This window comes from Stegodyphus dumicola, chromosome 10 (genome assembly GCF_044657685.1).
Source record: "Stegodyphus dumicola isolate Sdum_Otavi_A_Nest chromosome 10, ASM4465768v1".
Taxonomy (NCBI): Eukaryota; Metazoa; Arthropoda; class Arachnida; order Araneae; family Eresidae; genus Stegodyphus; species Stegodyphus dumicola.
The window spans coordinates 184,917,985-184,942,542 of NC_140777.1; the positions used below are offsets into that span (position 1 = coordinate 184,917,985).

Below are 24,558 nucleotides of genomic sequence, written 5' to 3' on the forward strand. Positions count from 1 at the left end.
ATCAAAAATTTTATTTACCATAGCCAAAATATTACGTTTACTTATCTCATTAACCACTGAATAATTAAGATTACATTTTAATGTATCGTTATCCAAATCCCATAAGATTTCAACAAGAGAAGTTATACCTGAACTACGGGAAATACAATGACCTGGAACATTACTTTCCCAACCCCGTAGGTTAAAACATCCCCGAGCCATTACTTCTGTCACTTAACTATAAAATGTTCTTGCTGTTTGATATCGTGAACGCCAGTGACACAATTGTCAACATAAAACGAATACTTTAATTTTTGGGTCACATCGTCAAACTCAGCAGGGAAATTATCCAAGAGATGATCTATTGATGCAGAGAGTTGGAACGGAGATTAACAAATGCCGAACACCACTCTGCAGTGTCTGTAAATCATAGGTTCTTCAAGAGTTGGAAGAAAAAACCTCAAATAATCTCTATGTTCTGGGATAATACTCAGCTGAAGAAATGCTTTTTCTATGTCCGATGATAAATCAACGGAATACAATCTAAACCTGTCAATTATATCAGGTATGAGTTCAATTAAGTTCGGCCCTCTATTTAAACAGTCATTAAGGGATGGTTGATTTCTCTCTCGGGCTGAAGCGTCGAACACCGGCCTTATCTTCATTGTCTGGCTAGTATGCTTTATAACAGGTCTATGGGGCAAATAATAACTCAAATTATCAATTTCAGTTTCAGGAACCTTTTATATTATTTTAAGGTCTTCCCATTGCTTAAAAACTACCTTACAGTCATCTAACTGATTTTCCTCATTAATTCGGTGACACATTCTTTGATGCCTTTTAAAAGTCATAGACTTATTGTTCGGTAACAGAATTTCAGATTTAAAGGATAGTTGCAATTTGTATCGCCCATCAGGAAGAACATTTAAATTCTCTTTAAATTGCTTAACGGTGTCAGAGTCAGCAAGTTTACGTTTAACATCTTCAGTTGGATCTGTTATGCCAATGGCATCTAAATTCCAGTGTTCAGTTACGCTAAGATTAGCACAATGCAACGAAACTACATTATTTCACAAATTATTTTGTAGTAATGCTGGAATAGTAGCTGAAGTAGGTTCTTTAGGTAAGCTGTTTACTTTACCAATCACAGTGTATCCGAATTGAGTCCCAACTACAGTTACACCAGAGTTCAGTTTCATAGAACTGCCAGTAATAATGTCTCCAATGGCATCTGCTCCTAAAAGCAACTCAATGTCATATTCCTTAGCTTGCAAATCAGACAAAGTAATATTTCTTTCTTTTAATTCTCTTAGGGTATTGGGATCAACTACTTTTGGAACACATCCACATATTTTGTTCTGAGAAAGTACCTCAAAGTTATGGTCATAAATGCCCTCAAAATTTCTTAAATTAACATCAAACACTAAATGGGAATGAAGACTTGTCTCTCCCCCCAAACAAACCGTGTATAATGGTTTGTTTCGATTTAGGACGCAGTTGCAAAAACGCGATAACCCTTTCTGAAAGATAAGATTTCTGAGAACCACTGTCCAAAATCTACGAACTTTAAGTTGTCTACCCTCAAAAACTATTTTTAAAACAAGTGTTTGCAAATACACATTTTCATTAACAGTTGACTGATTAGACAACACATTACTTGAAATAACAGTACTGTCAGTTTCATTTGGCTTTACAGGTTCTCCATTTGAGCACATAATGGTATAGTGAAATCTATCACATGTTAAACATTTAACTTTATTTTTGCACGCCCGTGAACTATGTCCAACTCGTAAGCAGCGAAAACAGGCGCGCTTTTGCACCAAAAGTTTTCGTTTGTCTTCTAAAGACATTTTGCGAGCAGAAAAACATTCGGCAGAATTGTGAGATTTTTCACAAAAAATACAACGTAAATTTCGTCTACCTGTATTGTCTTGAACATTTACCAAGGCAGCAGCTGTAGAGCAACCCGGATCATCACAATGGGGACGCGAATGTGCAGAACGTGAAGCTCCCAACCCGGTACGAGCGAGCTTAATCATTTCCTCACTTTGCACTTCGTGTCGAAGAAAGCACAAAAGTTTATCCAACGAACGCGCACTATCTTGCTGTGACGCAGTATCTTCCACGGAGCAGCTTCTTTCCCACGCACGAAGAACAGTCTCTGGTAAACAGGACTCAACAAGTGGCTCTAAAAATTCTGCAAATTTTTCTTTAGTTCTACCGAGGGTGTCCAGTGCCACAAATCTAAATCCATCTAAATCTACTTTAATCCTACCAGTAGCATTTTTCATTACTATGGAAAATAGATCCCGTACATAAATCTGAACCAAAAGTTCATCTCTGCCGAAGCGTTCTTTAAGTTGTGCGATCACCTTTGAATAGTTTTCTTTAGTTGGCGGAAAACTGGTCTTGACGCTTTAGAATCTGCTACCACACATTGTAAAAGATATTGAAATTGACAATGGAGAGGTCATTGTGAATTTTTTCAAACTGGGACCAAAAAGCAAGAAAGTCTTTCGGTTCTCCACTAAATTTTCGCAATTCAAGTTTCGGAAGCTTGAATTTCCTTTTTTGCTCGGTTGTTGTTCCTTCCGTAACCGAATTTGCCTTCTTTGCATTTTCTAACAGAGAACAGATCAAGCAGAACTTGTCACGGTATTCTTCTGCTTTCAAAAAATCTTCAGAATATTCATCTTGAAGAGCATCATCACTTAGACACAAATTCGAAACTTCTTCTTGAGTTGTTTCCAAACGTGAGAATTTGTCTTGAATCTGCCGAAACAACGGACTGACTTCGTCACTTATTAAACTTTTATTTTCGATCTTCTGAGCTATATCGTTGCAGCATACCGTAAAAGCTGTTCTCAGCGACTTTCGTTTTGCTTTCAAAACTTTTATATCTATATTTCATCAAAAATATAAAGTAGCGGACGCCAAATTTACTATGTTGCAACTCTCAGGGCTACAACGTGCAGGTTACAAATTAAATAATCACAGCAGGGATTATTAATATAAAGATTTAATATGGATACTTCACACAAGCTGAAAACGTTACGTTACTCTATTAAGTGCACACATATAACCGATTGAAAAGGGAATTTCCCCGCTTAGTTCTCAATTAAAGAAAAAATAAGAATAATAAAAAATAGTCCAATCAGATGCGGCGCTCCTTCTGTTGACCTTCGCCGAGCCGTTATGTAATCGTCTGTCTGCAGCGGCCGTCTCCAACAAGAATGTGGGATGGGAAATAGCCGGTAGTCTCGTGGACAGCACTGCAATAAGCCAGTTAGAAACGAAGGAAACCTCTTGTCCTAGTACTGTTGGTTTCTGGAAACCACCAACGCGAGGTTACTAAGGTTGGTTCGATTAAACTTCTCCACCATGCCGTCTGACTGCGGATGTAAAAGTGTCGTTTGGGTTTCGTCAATGCCCAGTCGCTTGCAGAGTTCTTTAATTACAGCCGATTCAAAATTTTTTCCTTGATCGGAATATAACTGAAAAGGCACTCCAAAACTGGAAATCTAGTGCTGTATTGTTAACTCTGATACTGTGACAGCCTCTTGATCAGGAATAGGACATGCTTCAGGCCACTTGGTGAAGTAATCAATGACAACCAGGATACATTTGTTGCCATCAGCAGTTTGTGGTAGACGTCTCAAGAATGTCAAAGGCGATACGTTCAAAAGGCGTTCCTACATTGTAACATTGTAGCTTCCGCCGGCGCTGCGTTTCTTTGGTTCTTTCCCAACCGCATAGGCATCGCAAGATTGGCACCACTTTTGCATGTCCTTCTTTGCATTACTTTAATGGAAGCGCTCTCGAATTCTCTGCAGAGTCTTCTGCCTGCTGAATCCATTTTATAATTCGTCTTGGAAAATAGAGCTCTTTATTCTCTTCGCACGTACAGATGTCACACACACACGCTTAAGTCCAGAAACAGAAACATGAACCTCAAGAAGGGTTGATTACCCTCTATTGCTCAAACTAAAAGTGTACAGTCTGTCCCTTTCTCAGAACGTACAACAAAGCCTCCACTTGGGCTTAAAACTAGTCATAAAAAAGGAGAACTTAACTAATGACGAACTAAAGACATGTAGCTGAAGCTAATACAATTCTAACTAGTTGGCCCCCTAAATATAGAATCAGCTAGCGAAGCTATCAAAGGCCCGTAATACGGATGAGCGTAGTAAAAGCTTAGAGAGCCATGGCCAAACGCGCCAAACGTATATAAATATATTTATATATATATCCACTCTGTTAGCCGGCTCAGTGATCTCAGTTTCTTTACTCTTATATGTTTGTAAATTGTACATTTTTTCCTTTAAAAACTAACATCTCCAACACGCGAGACTGTTACATAGTCTCGCGTGTTGGAGATAGAAATGTTTTTTTTTTTCGTACAGTCATGCCATGGCTCACTTTGAAATTATTGAGTTAGTTAATAAAAAATTCGCTAAGTGCTACAAAATATGAAATAGATAATAAAACAAATTTAAAATTTGGGCTTCCAGATGCACATATTCCAATGGAGGACTATGTTATTCAAAATTTGATGTCTCTAGGTATTGTTTTCATAGTGCAAGAAACAAACATATATTTATGCAGATCCTTCATTATTTACTTTCTTTAAATATAATGCAGGGCATATATTTAATATGCCCTGCATTATATTTAAAGAATTTTCATGTGATTTGGTGGCAACAATTTGAAAAGTGAACCGATACATGCCAAAATGAAATTAATAGCCCTTATGAGTAAATTGCCCCTTTGGGCTAATAATAAAAATTACTGAAAACGAAACATTTTCGATTGACAAGTTAGTCGGTATTCTCGGCACAGCAATTAACGGGACTTGAACAGCGGAACTTTGTAATTGAACAAGAAATTATGTCTGTTTATAGAATTAAAGAGAGAGTATTATCACATAAAACGAAGCAACTTACAGTGAAAGAAATGTTTAATGAAGTAAACAAATAAATATAAAGTCTTTTTAGTCCAAAGGGATTTGAATCCCGAAGGACTATTAGTTTCGTTTTGGCATTTTGCGTCGGACGGATAAATGTCGGTTCACTTTTCAAATTGTTGCCATAAAATGTTAGAGTCCTGCATTATATTTGAAGAAATTAAATAATGAAAATCTGCGTAAATGTATGCATATTTCTCACACTGTCATAAAATAACGGTACATAGAGTCATCGAATTTTGAATAACGTAATCCTCCAACGAATATGAGCATGTGGAAGACCAAATTTGAAATTTGAAATTTGTTTTATGATCGATTTCCTATTTTTTAAAACTTTGACGAATTTTTGATTAACAAACTCAAAGATTTCAAAGCGAGCAATGGCAACGTTGTGCAGAAAAAACATTTTTATCTCCAGCGCGTGAGTCTCTGTATCGGAAATTCTAAAGATATGCTCGTTTTAAAACTATTTTGCGATATTGCTGTTGCACTGGATCTTATGGTTTAAGTGCGAGGAACATGATATTTAATAAAGAAAGGTAACACACAAAATGTTAAAAAACGCCCCTTTGGACGTAATTTAAAATCTGAAACATTTCAGATTTTTTTTTTTTTTTTTTTGTAAATTTTGATACCCTTTAGATCATAATTGTTCTTTATTTCATAAATTACGGTTTCATATTTTTAATTTTAGAATTTCTGCATGCCATCTTACGAGATTTAAACTGATGATCTATAATCCGGAATCGCCGAAGTCCCGACGAGTCCGGATTAACGACATTTGACTGTATATATATTTGCTCATCACTACTTTTACCATCCACTTGCTTAACATGTGCACAATCTGCTCTTATTTTATTAGAACTTAGTTTCAATTACTTTTTTCTTTCCTTGCTACACTATAAAAAATAATAATAATAATATTCTACTCCTTTTCTTTTATTACTTTGATTTACTCTGTCAAACCCAGCAGATTATATTCATTTATTTTCAATGAAATAGAACATTTTTCTGCATTTATCTGTTTATCCAGGTGCAGATGTTTTCTGTGTTTTCGATTTTCTATTCCATTGGCTCAATTAATTTGTGTTTATGCCTACTACTGTTGGGAACAAGTCAAAAGTCCAATTTAGTAACACTAAGGTGAAGTATAAACAGGGCGGTTGCGAAAGCCAGGACAACCAGTGGGGTCACACCAGGCGATGAAAATTTTATAATTTATGAAGAAACTGCATGCAGGGTTGCCACTCAAACAGGAGAATGTAATTCCCTGACTTTTCCAGGTTTTCCAGATGTGTTTCAAGAAAATTCCAGTCTATCCGCGTAATGTACGTTGGCTGTGCTAAGAGGTAAATTAATTATGGTATTACTTGTATTGTGTAGCAAATTCACTTAATTATTTAATAAATCCCAGAGGACATTTATTCTTAATTATTCTTGGTATACTTTGTTTGATAATTTTGTTTAGATTTCCACTTAAGAAACTTAATAAAATTTAAGATATATATATTGGATAACAAATGTATGTTTTATTTAATTATTACTCATGATCATCACCAGTTCAACACGAGGCTAATCTGGTCCTTATAAATCACAACGCAATGCTAAATAGTTAGGTTAGATTTTAGGTAAATTTAATTTGCGTGAGGTATGTTCTTAAAACCTTAACACTTGAAAACACAAATATAATTATAATAGTTGTTGTTTTCTCCACTGAAGATTGAGATTAGAATCTTCCCAATCTGGAATAAAATAAGGCTTTTTTTGCAGACATTCTGCAGCTAAACGAAGGAAAGAAATCTATTTTAATAAATTGAGGTATTTTATATTTATTTTGCAGCATACATAAAGAAAAAAATATGTGCATTAAATTTTGTGATGGTATGTCATCATACTGCTATAATTAATTTCAGGATTATGCCAGAGAAAATTTCCTGAAATTTGGAAATATTATTTACTAATAACAAATAAATTTAGAGGGAAGAAGCAACATTAAATTATATGAATAACATAAAAATAATTACTTAAAAATTGAATTAGAATAATCATCTATATTTTAGCGAATATAGTTATATTACATGGCTAGCCTAGATGACTGATTACTATTTTTTTATTTTACTGCAAAATGGCAAGGTATTTATTAAAAAGAAAAAAAAAAAAAAAAAAAGGTTTAAAAAGATTTTGCGGTAAAATTCTAGTATACGGTAAGACTTTGGCACGATTTTGAAAATTGTCGCCAAGACCAAAATGACCCGTTTACTGTGCATCAAGATGTCGCCAAATCCCATTATTATTCTAACCAAAGAACGTCTATGTAAAGAAGAAAAGGTTCCATACAAGTAAAATGCTATTACGCCGCTAGAATGCGGAGGGAAAATTTGCCAAGGGATTTGGCGACGGAACCTGGCGGTCAGAATTTCCCTCTCCGCGATGTGTACAGGAAATTGAGAAACACGTGTTAAGAAGAAACGCTCTTTGACAAAAAGAAAACTACGAAAATCCGTTTTTAAAGTATTGCGAAAATCCAAGAAGAAACGTTTTATCAAAGGACGTTTCTTCTTGGATTTTTCGCAATAATTTTAAAAACGGATTTTCGTAGTGTTTTTTTTTTTTTCCCTCTGAAAATAACTAATCCATGAATTAATTTACTTGCGCCAAAAAATATTTTCTTTTCCTTTAGAGTTTAACCACTTGCGCTAAGACTAAACTTCACGGTTGCGGTGCCGTGCGCTACAATATAACAAGCGGTAAAGTGTCTCATTTACGCCGCTCCGCATCTGCGAGTGCAATCCAGAGCTGTAACTCGAGAAATAAACAATCTCGTTGTTAGGCGACATGTGCACCACGTTATTTTCATTTTTGCGATAAATGCTTATCGACGTGGTGTTCACGTCGCTCGCGGTTTGAGACAAAAGCATCTTGACGTGCGTGGCACGTCTTTTTAGCGCGAGTGGTTAAAGAAATTTTAAACGATATTCATTTTATGAACTCTTGATAACGTGACCTTCGAACTTCGACACCGGTTTCGAGCTTTGGTGACAGATATATCAGACATGCACAGCTGTTTCCCTCTATGATGGAACGGAGCCACACCCATGTCTGTTGCAGAGAGGTTTTCCTTCTTTACAATACATATTCTTTGATTCTAGCCTCCATAGTACCGTATACTAGGATTAAACCCATTTTGTTTTATACGAGAACAGTACTTTCTTTAGTTCGTGCACTGCACATGCGATTCTCGAGAATACTGGAAACCAAAAGTTGCGGGAAAGTTGCTTTGCCTTTCTAAAAGACAATCAAATTGGAGCTGCGAAAATTGGCTCTATGCCAGCTACCCGAATGACACTCAGGTGATACATAATTCGCCAAAAAAGTTACCTCTTCCGACGTCGGCGCAAAAATCGCTTTTTTTAGCGGGATCGTTGTATGAACTTCCCTGACTTTTCCAGATTTTGACAAAAATACTTAAATTCCCTGACTTTTCCCGGTTTTCCAGGTAGCGTGGCAACCCTGTGCATGGCAGAATAAGCACCAGATGGCAAAAGAACTAGCACCAGCCCTGTGTATAAGCAATGTAAAAAGAAGCTTAATATGCCAAATTAGATCAGAGTAAGCTGAGTATATGCATAACATTGATGCAGCAGCATTACAGAAATGTCATAAAACAATAACTGTAGAAATTTGATTCTTGAGAAAGATTGTTCACACATAAACTGAAAACTAAGCTAGCTGCATCTTTTTCAGAAACAGATAATTGATATTTGTTGAGAGACTACTGTTGTCAATTACTTTCTGTTAACCTTCCAGAGCAGCCGTTCTCAACCTTTTGACTACCGTGTACCATCTAAACAAAAACTAAAAAGCATTAGTATCGCCACTACTTTTGACAATGATTATTTTTCAATTTCTCAATAGAAATATTTAAAATATATATATATTGCCATTTGCACAACCTGTTGGCTCTGTATTAAATATGCACATACAAAAAACTATTAGATTAAAAATTAGTTACCGTGTTAATTATCAAAATATCAGTTATAATATTTCTAATTCTAAAATTTGGACCTGTTTAAGAAAGATCAATTTCTTTATGTGTGGTCTTATTTCATTTAGCTTTAAAGGTAAATTAGGATCCACTTTTAATTTTGTTCTGTATTTATATTTCAAATGTAACATGGAAAAAATCCTTGTTCACACAAACAGGTTGTCCAAAAAGGCAATACAAATTTGATATGCTTTTAAATTTTTTTTTTTTCTGTTTGGCCAAAAGTTAACAAGTGTGTCATTTTCGAAATCTTCAGTTAGATTTCGATAACAGGAAATTTCTATCAATTGTTCTTTAAGAGATTTTTGAATTAAATAGTTCAAAATACTTTGCTTCTTTGTGTACCACCGGCTGAGAACCACTGTTCTAAAGTATGTGGCACTACTTTAAACACATGAAATTCTAGTTTTTAAGTGTTATTGTCCCCACTGCCCAAAGTTTAAATGCAGTGTTTTAATTAATCTCTTACATAAGTAAATATGCAAACATCTTATAAGAAATAAGAAAAAACATCATTCAGATGTTTGTTAATTACGTGAATGGGCCCATTAATTCTAGTTAACTGGAATTCTACAGTGATTAATATCTACATATACATAATCAGAAATTTTCACTCATATAAAATTTTATACCTGGCTTTTGACCCACTACATAGATTTTACTGCTGTTCACGCATTGTCAGACACTGCATTTTGCCATGTGAGCGTTAAATAACAAACTGGATTTTGTAGAATAGTAAGAAGCTGTGTGCAAAGAGAAATCCTGTTTTCTGTTGCATTAGATTAATGAAAGGATTAGTAGAAAAAAAGATGTTACTTAAGACAACATAGGATTGTGGGATGGATGGTAATCAAGTTATGATGATGCTGGTATCTTTAAAATGACATGGGAATCTCATAAAAAACATTAGGCTCATTAGTATTTCTAGAAAGATCCTTAAATGCTGTGTAGCAGTGTTTCCTAAATATTCTGAGCTTGCTACCCACATGCATATAGCTGTACTTTATTGAACCTACATACATAAAGTCACTCTGGAAAAGGATGGGGGAAAAGAAAATAATGCATACATATATGTAACTACAGTACAAAGTCTTTAATCCGGATGTCCATAATTCTGAATGATCTATAATCCGGACCTCAAAGCTACAAACTTTCTGCGCATAATACGTTTAAGGTATAACGGACGGTATAAGCTAGGCTAAAGTTATCTAATTACCTATTCCAGTTAATGTTGCAGATTGCGTTGTTCCTTAATCTTCTAATTGGATCCGGCTTATTATTTTTTGCAGACTGTTAGAGCAATTTTATAAAAAGTAAGCTTGAACTTTCGATTATGTCAAAAAGAGTTTCCGATTCTGGAGCTGCCAAAGGATCTACAAAGCGAAAGCATGTTTCGATGTCCATCAAACAAAAAGTGGAATTGCTGCAAAAAATGGATAAAGGCATGAAGAAAGTGACAGAGAGGTTAGTGAAAATGAAAAAATTTCAATTGACAAGTAAGTTGGTATTCTCGGCACAGCAATTACAGGACTTGAACAGCGGAAATTTGTAACTGAACAAGAAATTATGCCTGTTTATGGAATTAAGAGAAAGTATTAGCACATAAAACGAAGCAACTTAAACAACTTACATTGAAAGAAATGTTTAATAAAGTAAACAAATATTAAGTTTTTTTTTTTTTTTGTAAATTTTGATACCTTTTAGATCATAATTGCTCTTTATTTCATAAATTAAAGCTTCATATTTTTAATTTTATAATTTCTGCATGCCATCTTACCAGATTTAAACTGGTGATCTATAATCCGGAATCGCCAAAGTCCCGACGAGTCCGGATTAAAGACTTTGTACTGTATTAACAACTATATGTAAATTCATAATTACAATCAAATGTGTTAAATTACCAGAGCTTAAATTGCACAGGTACATCTTAGTTTTGGGTATAAATCATAATTCTAGCCACAGTGCACCGGAGCCCTAATCAGAAGGCTCTGGCACTTCTTTTATATGTAACTGAACAGCAATTTAAGTAGAAAATTAATCTCGAAAATTTTATTTCTTGCAATAAAATTATATTACAAATTGCTTATTAAAATTTAATTTATCTCTTTACATTTTATTTAATTACATTAATTTTTAAGTATTTAACTATTTTAATAATAATAATTAATTTTATTTAATTAAATAATACTTGACAAATATTAATTATTAAAATTAATTACATAATTAATTTGTAACAGTTAACTATTTAAATTATTAATGATTTTAATAGTCATTTTATTTATTTATTTACTTCTGTTTCTCTTTGCTGACATCATCCATAGGGCTCTGGCACTCCTAATTTTAAAAATTAAGCTCTGACAATTACACAAGACAAAAATGCAAAACTTTCCATGCCAAATCAAACAATGTCTCCCGATCCACACTTGGATAACCACTACCGTATAGCACAGAGGTCCGCAACCTATGACCCGTGGGTCACCGAGTGACCCATTTGGTAATTTCAAGTGACCCACTTTAGTTCCGAAAATAAAATATATGATATACAAACATTTTTTTCTTTTTCCCAAAAAAATTTTGTCGCAAAGTTATGAATGTACAAAATTTGAATCCAGTATAACATATAAAAATATCAGTTAAAGGCCCACCCCCGCCTGACTGGATATGGAATCAGCCAATAGTATGCGGAATGCAGTGACATTGTCTGAACAAATTGTGTTCCTGGACGTGCGCGTCGTTATCTCAGTTGTATGTCAGTTATAGTTATAGCACATGTAGTACAGTAGCACAATATTGACCTAGTGAAATAAATATTACTATTTAAAAAAATTACCATGAACAAACAAAAAGCAAAAAAGAGATTATTTCAAGATGTGTGGACAGAAAAGTATGGGTGTATCGAAAATGGTGACAAATTGATATGTACTTTATGTACAGATATAATTACTGCCAGGACTTATAATATTGAGCGACACTTTTCTTCAAAACATAAAGATGTGAGTGAAATGGCAAATGAAGATAAATCTGAATACATTGCTAAATGTGTATTAAATTTTGGAAAACAAAATAAATTCTTAAAGAGTTTTGTTACCAGCAACAATCATGCTACGTTTGCCAGCTTTGTTGCAGCTCTTAGCATTGGTAGCAACGGAAAACCATTTACAGACGGCGAGTTTTTGAAAAACGCATTCATAAATTGTTCTGAACACTTATGTAATGACTTCGCAAATAAAAAACAAATAATTGAGAGAATCAAAGAAATGTCGTTGTCAGCTAGAACAAGTGGCTTTTTGGAGGCCAAGAATATTGATGAACAGGTCAAAAATGATTTATTATCTTGTGACATAATTAGCATTGCAGTTGAGGAAAGTACCGACATAAATAGTATTGGTAGGTTTGCAATAATTATTAGATTTGCATCAATAAATAGCTCGAATGTCAATGAAGAACTATGTGTTCTTGCTTCAATGAATGAAACCACCAAAGGCAATGATATTTTTCATCAAGTACAAGAGTTTACAAATTTCAAAAATGGGCAAGTATTGGATTTAAAAAGTAAATTGTTTTCCATAACAACTAATGGTGCTCCAAGTATGAAAAGAAAAACTGTTGGATTTGTAAAACTAATGGAAAAAGTTGTTAAGATCATAAACATGATAATAGTGCGATCAGCATTAATACACAGGCGCTTTAAAGCTTTTTGGAGGAAATTGAATCAAAATATGTAGATTTGTTATTACATTCTGAAATATGATGGTTAGGTCGGGCCAAAGTTCTTAATAGATTTGTAGAGTGTTTTGATGATATACAAATATTTCTTCACAAAATCGGTGAAAATGATCTCAAACTCAATGATAAACAATGGTTTTTAAGACTTTTGTTCTTAACAGATATAATGAACCATTACAATGATTTCAACGTACGACTCAAGGAAATAACCACACAATTTTGAAAATGTATGAGGAATGGAAGAGTTTGACTTCAAAATTGATATTATTTGAAACTGACATAAAAACTAAAAAATTTCATTTCTTTCCCTTGTTAAAAAGGGAACATGAAAAAGAAAATATTGATGAACACAATCTAAATATGTTTGAAACTTGGATTTCGGTCATTAAAAGTGAATATGAAAGTCGGTTTCAAAGTCTTAAGAAACATGGAGAAATGTTTATATTTATAATAAAGGCTGATGAAATAGAAGAAAATATTATAAATTTGCAGTATTTTGAATAATGATAATTTTAGTTTAGAAATGATTGATTTTAAAAGTTCAACATTATGGACGGATAAATTCAAGAAATTGCGGAACGATTTGGTAAATACAGAAGATAATAATTTTCTCATGATATCAACATGTTGGGCATCACTTCCTATGAGGTTTTCATCATTAAAAAAAATTGCCTTTGCCATTTTGTCCACTTATAAATGTGAGCAAATATTTTCACAAATGGAAATTTATTTTAAGCAAAAACAGGAGCAGGTTAACTATTAAAAATTCAGATGCTTGTGTTCAACTTAAAACGACTAACTATAAACTAGACTTGACTAAATTGACGTCACAAGTTCAACATCAGGGGAACCATTGATATCATAGAGAAAGTTTATTCAACTATATTTGTAATTATTTTCTTAATAAAATATATCTTATTATTTACTAAAATACTGTTTTAATACGAAAATATCTCTGACCCAAACGTCTCTTTAATACTCACATTTTGGTTGATTTTGACCCGCGGCCAAAAAAAGTTTGCCGACTCCTGGTATATCATATGTCCTCAATCTAATATTTTAAATTTCTAAACATACTTCTCGAAAGCCTATAAGTTTTATGCAACGTCTTGTGGTTTAATTCCAAATGCCTATGAATTGGCTACTACCATCCAGATCTTCAGTTCAAGTCCTGCTGATCACTCTGGAATACTGGAATAATAAGCGATACTCTGGAATCATAAGCGAAGTGTTAGATCTTTAAACGCAGGACTGAATTGCAGAAGAGAGTTGAGGTCAGTATTGCAAAAAATATGGTTTGCATTTACTTGAAAATCTTAGGAAGCTGATGCTCGGGTTGAGCGGACATTCATGCCAATCAACCAGCTATAATGACTTCTTATTGTTCAATGAACATATCATGAGTATAAAAAATAAATGTCAATATAAAATAATGCACCAAACAAAAACATAAAATACTTATAGTTACACATATTTTTATTCAAAGTGTAACAAAATTTGTGAAATATTGATAATAATAACAGTAAAAAATATAAATCAGAAAAAGTTATCTAAATACAAAATGCTATAAAAATGCACAGACAGACATAAATATTAATCATAATCAGCAGAATTTTCAATTTCTGCTTTGAGATTCATCATGCACTTCTGAAACTTCTCTTTAGCAGTCAAGGCATAAACAAACAGACGTCTTAGTTGATGAAGATAACCTTTTCTCTCCAACAGCTGAAATAAAAAGAAAAAAAAAAAAAAAAAAAAAAAACTTAATGCTTGTACTCTTGATTTTACATACAATATCAGCATGTAATATTGACCACATAACTTACTTCCCTTACTGCAGTGCAAAAATATTTCTCAGATATTATCAGTTTGATCAGAAAGTAATGCAGAACTGAGATAGACAGCTTCAAATGTTAAGAGGGCATTGTTGAAATGAATTTAATTACTAATATAACATCAATCATGTTTTGAGACTGTGCATTTTAAGCTTCAACCAGAGGCATTTTCTTTTCGGGCGAGTTCTAATATTATTCATTGCATATGGATAGATTGTGGACATATTAGCAGAAAAATGGTGAAATTATTAAAAGTATAGCACAGCTAGTGCTTGTTTGGGTTATTCGTCAAATACTTCAACCCCAAAATGGCTACTAAAAATGTAAAGTTGATTCAGAGTGTCATGCATGATGAATGGACCTGGAAATATATTTTTTTTTTTTTACAGTTGTAAAAGGTAAACCAGTGTGTCTCTTTTGCAATGAAGCTGTAGCAGTCTTCAAAAAATATGACATGTTATTGCACTAGTCCATTCAATTTATTAAGAACCCGTACGCACGCAACAATATTTAAATTGTAATATTTGTATATTGTTTTTAAAATTTTAAACAAATTTATCTTGGCCTGACAAACTTCCCCCCCCCCCCATTTTTGGCCTGCGACTGAAAAAGTTTGCTCATCCCTAACCTATACAATTGGTCAAAATCACTTTAAACTAAACAAAACTGGTGATTTCTTATTATAACAGCTCTCGTTTTTAACTACCAATTTTGTGCCAGAATTATGACCAAGTTTATATTTACTTCTTGCATACATTTTTATGCCATATTTCCATGACAGCTTTTAACATGACATCAGAAGCATTTTCTGGTTACAAGGACTTCCCTGATACCATGAAGAGAATTTCACGACAAGTTGCATTTAAAGTTTTACAGATTAAAACAACTCAAGCTTTCTTCCATTGTATTGGAAAGACTCCTAATGACAAGCAATGGTTGAAACATGTGTGTAAAAAAGTGCTATCCACCTCATAAGAGTGCTGTATAATTTCATTGGAATGAGAGTCTAGCTCAGCTGTTTTATTCTTCTTAAAATGTTTAATAACACTGTTAACTTTTGGTTCAGAGAACTTACAGTCAATAAATGAAATATATAGCCCCTCAGACTCAGTGTGCATAGCTGAATGAGAATTCTTATCACTACACATATTATCTCTTGGAAAATTCTTTGTCATAATAGCAAAAAGAGTATCACTCAATGATGAAGTAACACTGCCATCTGGAAGTTTAAATGAATCCCGGGACTTAAGTGAAGTCCTGAAATGTCAGTCTTCTTTTGGAAAATTGGTCTTGACATCATACCTATATACATTTTCGCAGACATTTTGAACATTCATAGTTGAGAGGAAATTTTTCCACGAATCAAGCTTGGCTTTAGCTAATTTAGCCTTATAATTATGTTGCAACTTAAGATATTTAATTATATATATATATTAAAGAATACTGTTACTTTCTCTCTGGAATCTATGCCTCGCAGCATTTACATTGCTTCCCATAACAATAAATTTTCTTAGACCACAAAGGAACAGTGTTCTTTTCTCCATCGAAATTGATAGAGAAGCACAGTTAAAAATAACAGTAGAAAGACTATTTACAACATTTTCTATTGCAATCCAATCAGAGCAACTGTCAAGAAGAATATTCATGTCATGCAGTTCTCTCTTACAATGTTCTGTAAATAATAACCAGTTTGACCTTTTAACATTAAAAGAACTTAGACTAGAAGATATAATCAGAAGACATAAAGCAAGCTAAAAAATAATTACTTTTTAGACCACAAAAGAACACTTTTCTCCATCGAAATTGATAAAGAAGCACAATTAAAAATAACAGTAGGAAGACTATTTACATCATTTTCTAATGCAATGCAATCAGAAGCAACTGCCAAGAAGGATATTCAAGTCATGCAGTTCTCTCTTACCAAGTTCTGTAATTAAAAGCCAGTTTGATCTTTTTACATTAAAAGTACTTAGATTAGAAGATATAACCAGAAGACATAAAGCAAGCTAAAAAATAATTAATCACTTTGTGGTCAAAAAGAGAACAATACAGTATAACTCAAGCCATGCACATAACTAAAATTAGCTTCATGATTTTCATTAATTAGAAACAAACGATTTGCACTAATAGAGAATCACCATGCTTCATTCCTCTAGCATCAGTAACAGGACTATGCCAAATCGCTGATTTGCTTTTCGAATCCACACCACAGAAAAAAATCGCTAACATTTGTGAAATTTTTAATAATTTTATATCAATGTTAGTATGGAGCTCAAAATATGCAGAACAAATAGTCAAATCAGAAGCATTAACTTTTATATCCAAAACAACAGTATTATAAACTGTATGATTTAAATCCAAAAAAGGAGAAAGCTGCTAATTATGAATAATAATAGCAGACCAGACAACTTCTGCTGCAGAACCATAGTAAACTATGTTTAATTGGAAAGCCAGGAAGAACACCTTTATAAAATGTGGTTCCTGAATCAGTGCAACATTAATGCCATCTGCCTCCAATTATAAAGTAACATCAATGTCATGTGCTTCCATATATAAAATAAGTTGCTTAGTAGCACATGAGCTACAAACACAGTGTCACAGCTCCATGGATTAAAAGGTATATCGGCAAGCTCCACTTTTATGCAGTGATGCATAACCACTAGATATAAACACAGGGAGTAAAAATTTATACCAACAATGCTTTTACGTACTGTTCAACAGCACACTGTAATATCTCAAAGCACCATTTTGGCACACATATTGAATTACAAAATCTACTCATTGAGTCCTGTCTGGCAGCCTTTATAACCTTTAGTAAACGATCAACTTCAATCGTTGTTTGACAGCAATGTTTTCCTTTCACAGCCTCCTTATGTTTTTATTGCAATTAACACAGTTTAAATACTTTTAGCTGATATTTAATCCAAAATTGAAGAATTATCTTGTTACATTTAGTTTCCCTTTTTATTGTTACCTTCAAAAATTGATATGAATGTGGATTAAATATAGGGCTGGTGCTAGGCATTTTGCCATCTGGTGCAATCTTTGCAGATCCTTAACTCTTTCACATCGAGAGAGGACCAAATATCTTTTCCTCAAACATCAAATGCCCATGTATACGAATTTCTCTTGGAATGGTTTTCCTCCCCCTTCATGACAAGTAGAATACTACAGCACTAACAATAACCTACTTAAGTAAAGTGGCAACTTCTTTCTTGACATTTTCACCCTGTGTGAGATTTCCCTTTGGGACAAGATTGCAACTTTGGGCGTCAATAGGTAAATAATGACAGTAAGCAAAGAAAAAAGAAAGTGCATTAAAATAACAGAACTACTTTTAGTCGCTTTAAAAGAATGACTGGCATGTCATTTAACAACTCTTGAAAGCAATGAGCAATGCAGTTACGTGATTGAGGAAAAGCATTAAGTAGGAAATGGTTTCAGGCGTTCGGGCGATCTGCTGATGCCTGGATGGTCGGACATTTTGGCCGGTTTCAATATGAAAGAGTTAACTCTGTTGGTGATTCCATAAATTCTAAAAATTTCACCATCCCTAAATTTGACTGCTCGATGCTTCACTTAATTCTAAAGTTTTGCCACCTGGTACAGTTGCACCTTCTCTGAAACCAACCCTAGTTAAATCCAGTAAACTGTTAGAACAAAATCATTATTTTTTTGTCATACATATTAGCCTCATTATAATGGTTCAAAGCAAAATTAAATTAATAAGATCTATAATGATGCTTCAAAGCTCTCATTTACTAAATTTTTGAAGGAAAATTTTGTTCTGTTAAAAAATTCCGGGTATTTGAACTTTCCTAGTTGAATGCTTTATAAAACATTTATAAAAAATCACTTCCCCCCCCCCCGTCGCAAATCCAGTTTTCAAAACTTGTACTTAATTTCTCTTATCAAATTACCACTATGGGGGATTTTTACTGCATATTTCCTCCAGAAAATTAACAACAACAAAAACATAAATAACATGAAACAAAAATAGGTTTTGAATTCTACTTGCATAGCAAGTGATCTATAACTAAAATCTCCTGTGCAACATAAAAGAAATGAAAACGAAACTACAGCACAGTAAAAACAAACATTCAGTGTGTTAACACCTACAAAACTGTACCAAAGCATGCAAAGAAGTAACGTCTTTCTTGGTGAAAGCTGCCAAGGTTGTGGACTTCCAACCTTTTATCTAACAGTATCTAAACATGTAGGCATCTCGTAAACAGATAAGCGAATAATCACTTTAGTTCAGAAACAGGCATGTAAAACTCAAGAAGGGTTAATTATCCTTTATTGTTCAAAATGAGGATTATCAGATGGCCCCTTTCTCAGAGTACACAGCAAAGCCAGAACTCAAAACTCAGCCAGAACTTGGGCTTGAACTCAAAAGTAGTAAGAAATAAAACTTAACTAATGCTTAACTAAAAGATATGGTCGAAGCTATCAAGATTTCTAAGTAGCTGGCCCCTAAATATTAAATAAGCTGGCGAAACTGTCAAGGGTCTGAAATATGGCCGAGCGTAGTAATAGCTAAGAGAGATACCTAGCCAAAAGTCGAAACTCTGAGGCTCTCTCTCGAAGTCAGCGGAACTTCGACATAAATACCACTCTTACTCATTTGCATAAGCGATTCTAAAAACACATTCCGGTAGGAAACTGTAAGCTGCAATTAGGAAGAACAGGAACGTAGAGTTAACTAAAGATAACTGTTAAAAACTTAGGATAAACCATACAAGGTATAAGAGGTTAGCATGTGCAGATAACAACTGGAACATCAGTTGTTCGAATCCCGGAGAGGACACAGGCAATTTTCACAATTTCCACTCCGAGAACGCTTGCAGTCATTATAGTGATACTCAAATTAACACTAACTTGTCACAACTTGATTTGATGTCTCATCATTCTGACAAGAGAACCCAAGGATACCGACTGTCATGTGAATTTCAACCCTTTCCGGCACACTACCTTTTAAAATTGGAGTTTTGATACACACACACACACACACACACACACAAAAAAAAAAAAAAAAAAAAAAAAAAAAAGGTAGGCAGTCTAATTAGGCCTAGAGGAGTACACAAGTAAAATTTTGTGAAGATAGCACTTATAGTTTTAATTCTGTGGGTGTGCTCAAAGTGGAACACTGATTGAAAAGAGTGCTGAAACGAGCATTGTTGTCAATGAACTGACCGATGAGATGCGGAGAAACAAAGAATAGACTCTCAGTTTTCCTAGATTATCAGTGAGCCCGGTCTGGGAACACCTAGGGTTCGTCGTTTGATTTTAAGCAAGATTTCAAGGTAAAAATTTAAAACTAATATAGAATAAGGAGATTAGCATACAACCAAAAAAATAACATAGAAATTTCTTTTCAAACAGTTCCCTTTATGCCCTAAACAAAATCTGGAAGATTTCTTTAAAAAATGAGGATCTTAAAAAACTAAACATGGCTAAAATATATGGATTGGTTTGTCCTGAGCTGTCATCTACTATAAATAAAGAAGGTGCAGAGTAACCTATAAATCCTTTTTCATTCAGTTTTTCTGTGCGTACAGAAGGAAAATTTTAGGTGTGTACAGACTGGACACACTGTGCCGCAAAGGGTTAATTTCAGTTATGGTTAGCTACTTTATTTATTAATGGACTGTAATAAAGCATTTCACCTAAATTAAAATATTGGAGATAGTTATTTATTATTATGCTTCCCTACTTGCATTACTTTTGGCATTAAAAAAAATTGGGGAATTTTTTACAATCCTGATAACAGTATTATAACCATATGACGGGTGGCAAACCTGCAGCTCGCGAGCCACATGCGGCTCTTTGAAGGATTACTTGTGGCTCTCGATAAATGTACTCCAGTTTACTTTTCATTTTTGTGTTATTATATTTTAAAAAATTATTATCGTTCCCTATGTGTTTCAAAATGTCCTTTAAATTACAGACAACAAATATGAAAGACTAAGTGTAACGTTGTAACAAATTTCATTCTGTCCATCGTCTCCTGATTTTGTTCTGAATCCATTTGAAATTAACCTAATTCAAGGTGAATTTTCCATTTCCAATATAATTATGACCCAAAAAGCATCTGGAGAATTAGAATTAATAGAGATGCAAAATCAAACTCTACAATTAAAATATAAATCGACGCCGATTACTGAATTTTGTGCTAGAATCGAAGTATCCGGAATTAAAAAAAGGCTGCTTGTCGAATTATTTCAGTATTCAAAACAACGTACTTATGTGAATCATTTTATTCCACTTTAAAATTCGTGAAATCCAAACACCGATCAGTATTAACTAACCAGCATCTCAAAGAGTTACTGAGAAGTGCTGTCACCAATTATTCACCAAATTTTAAAGAATTATCAAGAGAAGTAAAATAATATGTTTAATTTTTAATATTTAAATTCAATGCACATATTTTGTTCTTTTATTTATAGGTTTTCAATAAATATAATTTCTGTAGAAAAAAATGTTTAATACCTTTTAAATACGTATTTAATTGCGGCTCGCAAAAAATTTCAAATTTTAAAAGATGGCTTGGACTATCAAGGAGCTTGGTCACCCCTGCTATATGATGTTACCAATATATATCTCCTACCAAAATCTAAGAAATTACTTTCTCAAATACTTGTTCTGGCATGAAATTAAACATCCATTCACAGAAATTTCAGTCTTGATTCAGAATGTTTCTTTGCAAGTTAATATGTCTCTAGCAATTTTCTTAATCATACAGTTTTTGGGAAACCAATTTTGAGATAATTGAGGTGCTTTTCAAGGCCACACTAGTCTGATTGGTAAATATATATTTACAGGTGACCCTTGGCGAAAATTGGCAGTGCATGGATACCGAGTTTGTGCAAATCTTTGACTTAATTTTGTATTTGTGTAGTGGCAATATTTCACGCAAAAATTGCAGATACACAAAGACAAAATATCAAGTCAAAAAATTGCACAAACTCTGTATCCATGCATACATCGATTTATTTTCATTAAAAAAAAAATCACAGAGTTGCACAAACTTGGCATTGCACACTTCCTTGACTTTGTCCTTGTACACACTGATCTATTTTCACTTAAAAAATCAAAGGAGCACCCAATTCAACAGTAGAGTAGAGTTACAAAAACTACATAATCTCAATAACTATATTTTAAATAAACAATAAAATAACACAAAAAAGGAAATTCATCTTTTGCATGTAAGCACTACACAAAGCAAATATCCACTTACTTATTTAAAAATTTCTGCGTCACACAAAATTCCTGAACAGCATCCAAAAACTTCTTAAAATTATCTGAACTAGAATCCATATATCGGTGTCGCCACATAAATTCACAATAATAAGAATAAAAAATATCCTCCGTAGTGTCGGACTGTCGGTGGCATTTCTTGCATGAACTTTTCTTGTGACAAACCCATCTGAACGATCTTTACGTTTAACATACGCATTTCCTTCTTACAAACAGGACACTTATAATGGCTATTAAGTAAACCTTCATTTATAAACCAGCCAATTAATGCTCTTTTCCCCTTTCGCTACAAAACATACAGAAACTTCAAATTAATCTTACCACATTCAGCCATTTTACCATCTAATCCACAAAACAAGCAATGTACTTCCTACCCAACACACACCACAAGCCCTTATAAATCTTTTACCATCATTAAAAATTTACTGCTATCATGCAACCGATTGCATCATAATAGGGTTTCCATAACATTCAACTACTCAGGTTAACATAAATGAAACAACAACTTTGCGATAATACAAGGGGCACCCTTCAATCTACTCTAACCATCTGATTAAAAGAACTTAAATATTTCTAGATATAAATGTACAGTTTTTTACTCTGTTGTAACAAAAGAATGAAGTAAAAATATGTTTCAGTAACTACTATTTACTTTACTCTTATGCTGATTTTTACTTGGATATACTTCCCTCCTTTGTTAATTTTAATTTATATATACTGAATACCACATCTAACACGATTTTTATTTACATATGTTTAATAAAATGCTTTAATTTATTACACATTTTTTTAAAATAAAATTTGCACTAATATTATGCTTTGTCTGTTAACTTTATGATTAACAGTTTCGTTGATCTTTACATTATGGTAACTTGGCGATTTTTTGGCGAAAATTTGGCAACCAACTCTCCTACAGCAACCCTCTATTTTTTTTCCCCTCCGCCATTTTGTCTTCACGAAGTAAAGACATGTTTCTTTTCTTCTTATCTACTGAACACTTCTTCCAATAATCTACTAGCCAAATTACACTTATGCTAGAAATTTTATCAAACAAAACTGCTTAATCATGACAAATATTCACTGCAAAATTGGGAAAAAGTGCACAATACCATACTCCTTATGCGTTTTTCAAAATAACACATACACATAAACCATGTACACGCCGACTTATTTTTACTTAAAAAAACATCCCAGAATTGCACAAAAATGGCATTGCGCACACTCTTCACTATATCCATGTACACTGCTTTTTTCTCATAAATTAGAAAAATTTCACAAAAATACATGACAATTTTCTCAATCTTTAAACCCGGTAAAAAGAACATATATGAAATTACCTGATCGAGAAAAAGTATTTACCCTTTACAAGTATGAACGTTTCCACATATAAAATAAATAAAATATCCAAAAACTTTTACCTCTAAATCATCTATTACATTATACACGTCACCAACGAATTCATACCGCAAGCATTACAAATACTTAGTATCAAATATTTAAATTATTTCCACGCACGTTTACTTCAACTTAAACATATACCAAATTCCTACAAACATAAAATTCACAAAATAACTATCATTTCATTAAAATATAATTAAATTCAAAAACACTACTTAAAATATAAATGAGCACATACATTAAATTAATAAAAATTACCTTATAATCCTAATTACTTTAAACTAAATCATTGCTAATAACAATTTTCCCAATAATACCAAATTCCTTTCCACCTTACATTTAGAACAATGCATAAAAATAATATCCTCAAATAATTAAAAATACTAACTTACCTAATCTTCTTCAGAATCTTGATTACGTGGCAGATACACTTTTCTAATTCATTCAATAAAATTATTGAAAGATTTTTTCTGCGAATTTTTCCTCCGCTAAATAAAAAGCAAACTTCTCTTTATCACAATGCCTAAATACCCATTTGGAATTCACTTTAGTTAGGGCCATGGGATCCAAAAATTAAACAACACTGTTTCACACAACACAGAATAAAGCTAAATACAAAATTTCCACATTTTTTCCCGATTCCCCCTCCTTTTCCGATCAAAGAACCGTAATTCGTCCATTAATATCACATGACATATCCCATGATCTCTCATTTCCCTCACGCAAAATAATGCGTAATCGGAACTGAGTACTGCTCACATTATTACTAAAGTCCCAGGTAGTAACCTTTATCGCCTCCAAAATGTCGCCAAACTACCAGTTACCATATTGTAAAGATCAACCAATAGTTTTTTTAGGCTTAGCAATAACTTATATAATAACTATATATGCATTTAATGGCACTTGAATACTATCACAACCACCTTAGCAGAAGTTGCTAAAAACTCTTAACAATTATTCAGGCAAACGTGTATGACAAATACTCAGTTTCCAACCTTGCCATTTTCGCATGTGCTCTTTTTGCTTTTTTCACATTCCTATGGCTTTACCGAAAAATTACTATAATTGTCTTGTCTTAAAAATAATTTTAAAATTCATGCTTGTGGGATCTGCCTATAATAGAGAAATAGAGGTAAAATTTTTGCTGGAATACATTTTGCCGCAAAATGATTAACAGAATAATAGTTTGAATCATTTCTAAAAGAGACTGCAACAAAAAATAGATACCCATTTGTAACTAGGTTTATTACCTGCATTTTGGGATAAATATATCACTGAAACGTTAAAATATATGTAAACAAATGTAACATATAATATTTTTACAACAAAAGTAATCGTTCTTTTTCTTTTAT

The 24,558-nt window shown here is 33.2% G+C and overlaps 1 protein-coding gene across 2 annotated transcripts in view; it reads right to left on the minus strand.

The window, feature by feature from the left end:
• Window positions 1–14,171: 14,171 nt before the first annotated feature.
• The window catches only part of LOC118183882 (uncharacterized), an 89,811-nt gene continuing 79,424 nt past the window's right edge, over window positions 14,172–24,558 (minus strand). Inside the window, exon 13 of one of the 2 annotated variants that reach the window (XM_085825989.1) lies at window positions 14,172–14,438. In XM_085825989.1, coding sequence (XP_085682115.1) covers window positions 14,307–14,438 — 132 coding nt within the window. In that variant the 3' untranslated portion in view covers window positions 14,172–14,306. The remainder of the gene's footprint in view (window positions 14,439–24,558) is intronic. The other variant, XR_015043656.1, reaches the window with a different exon arrangement.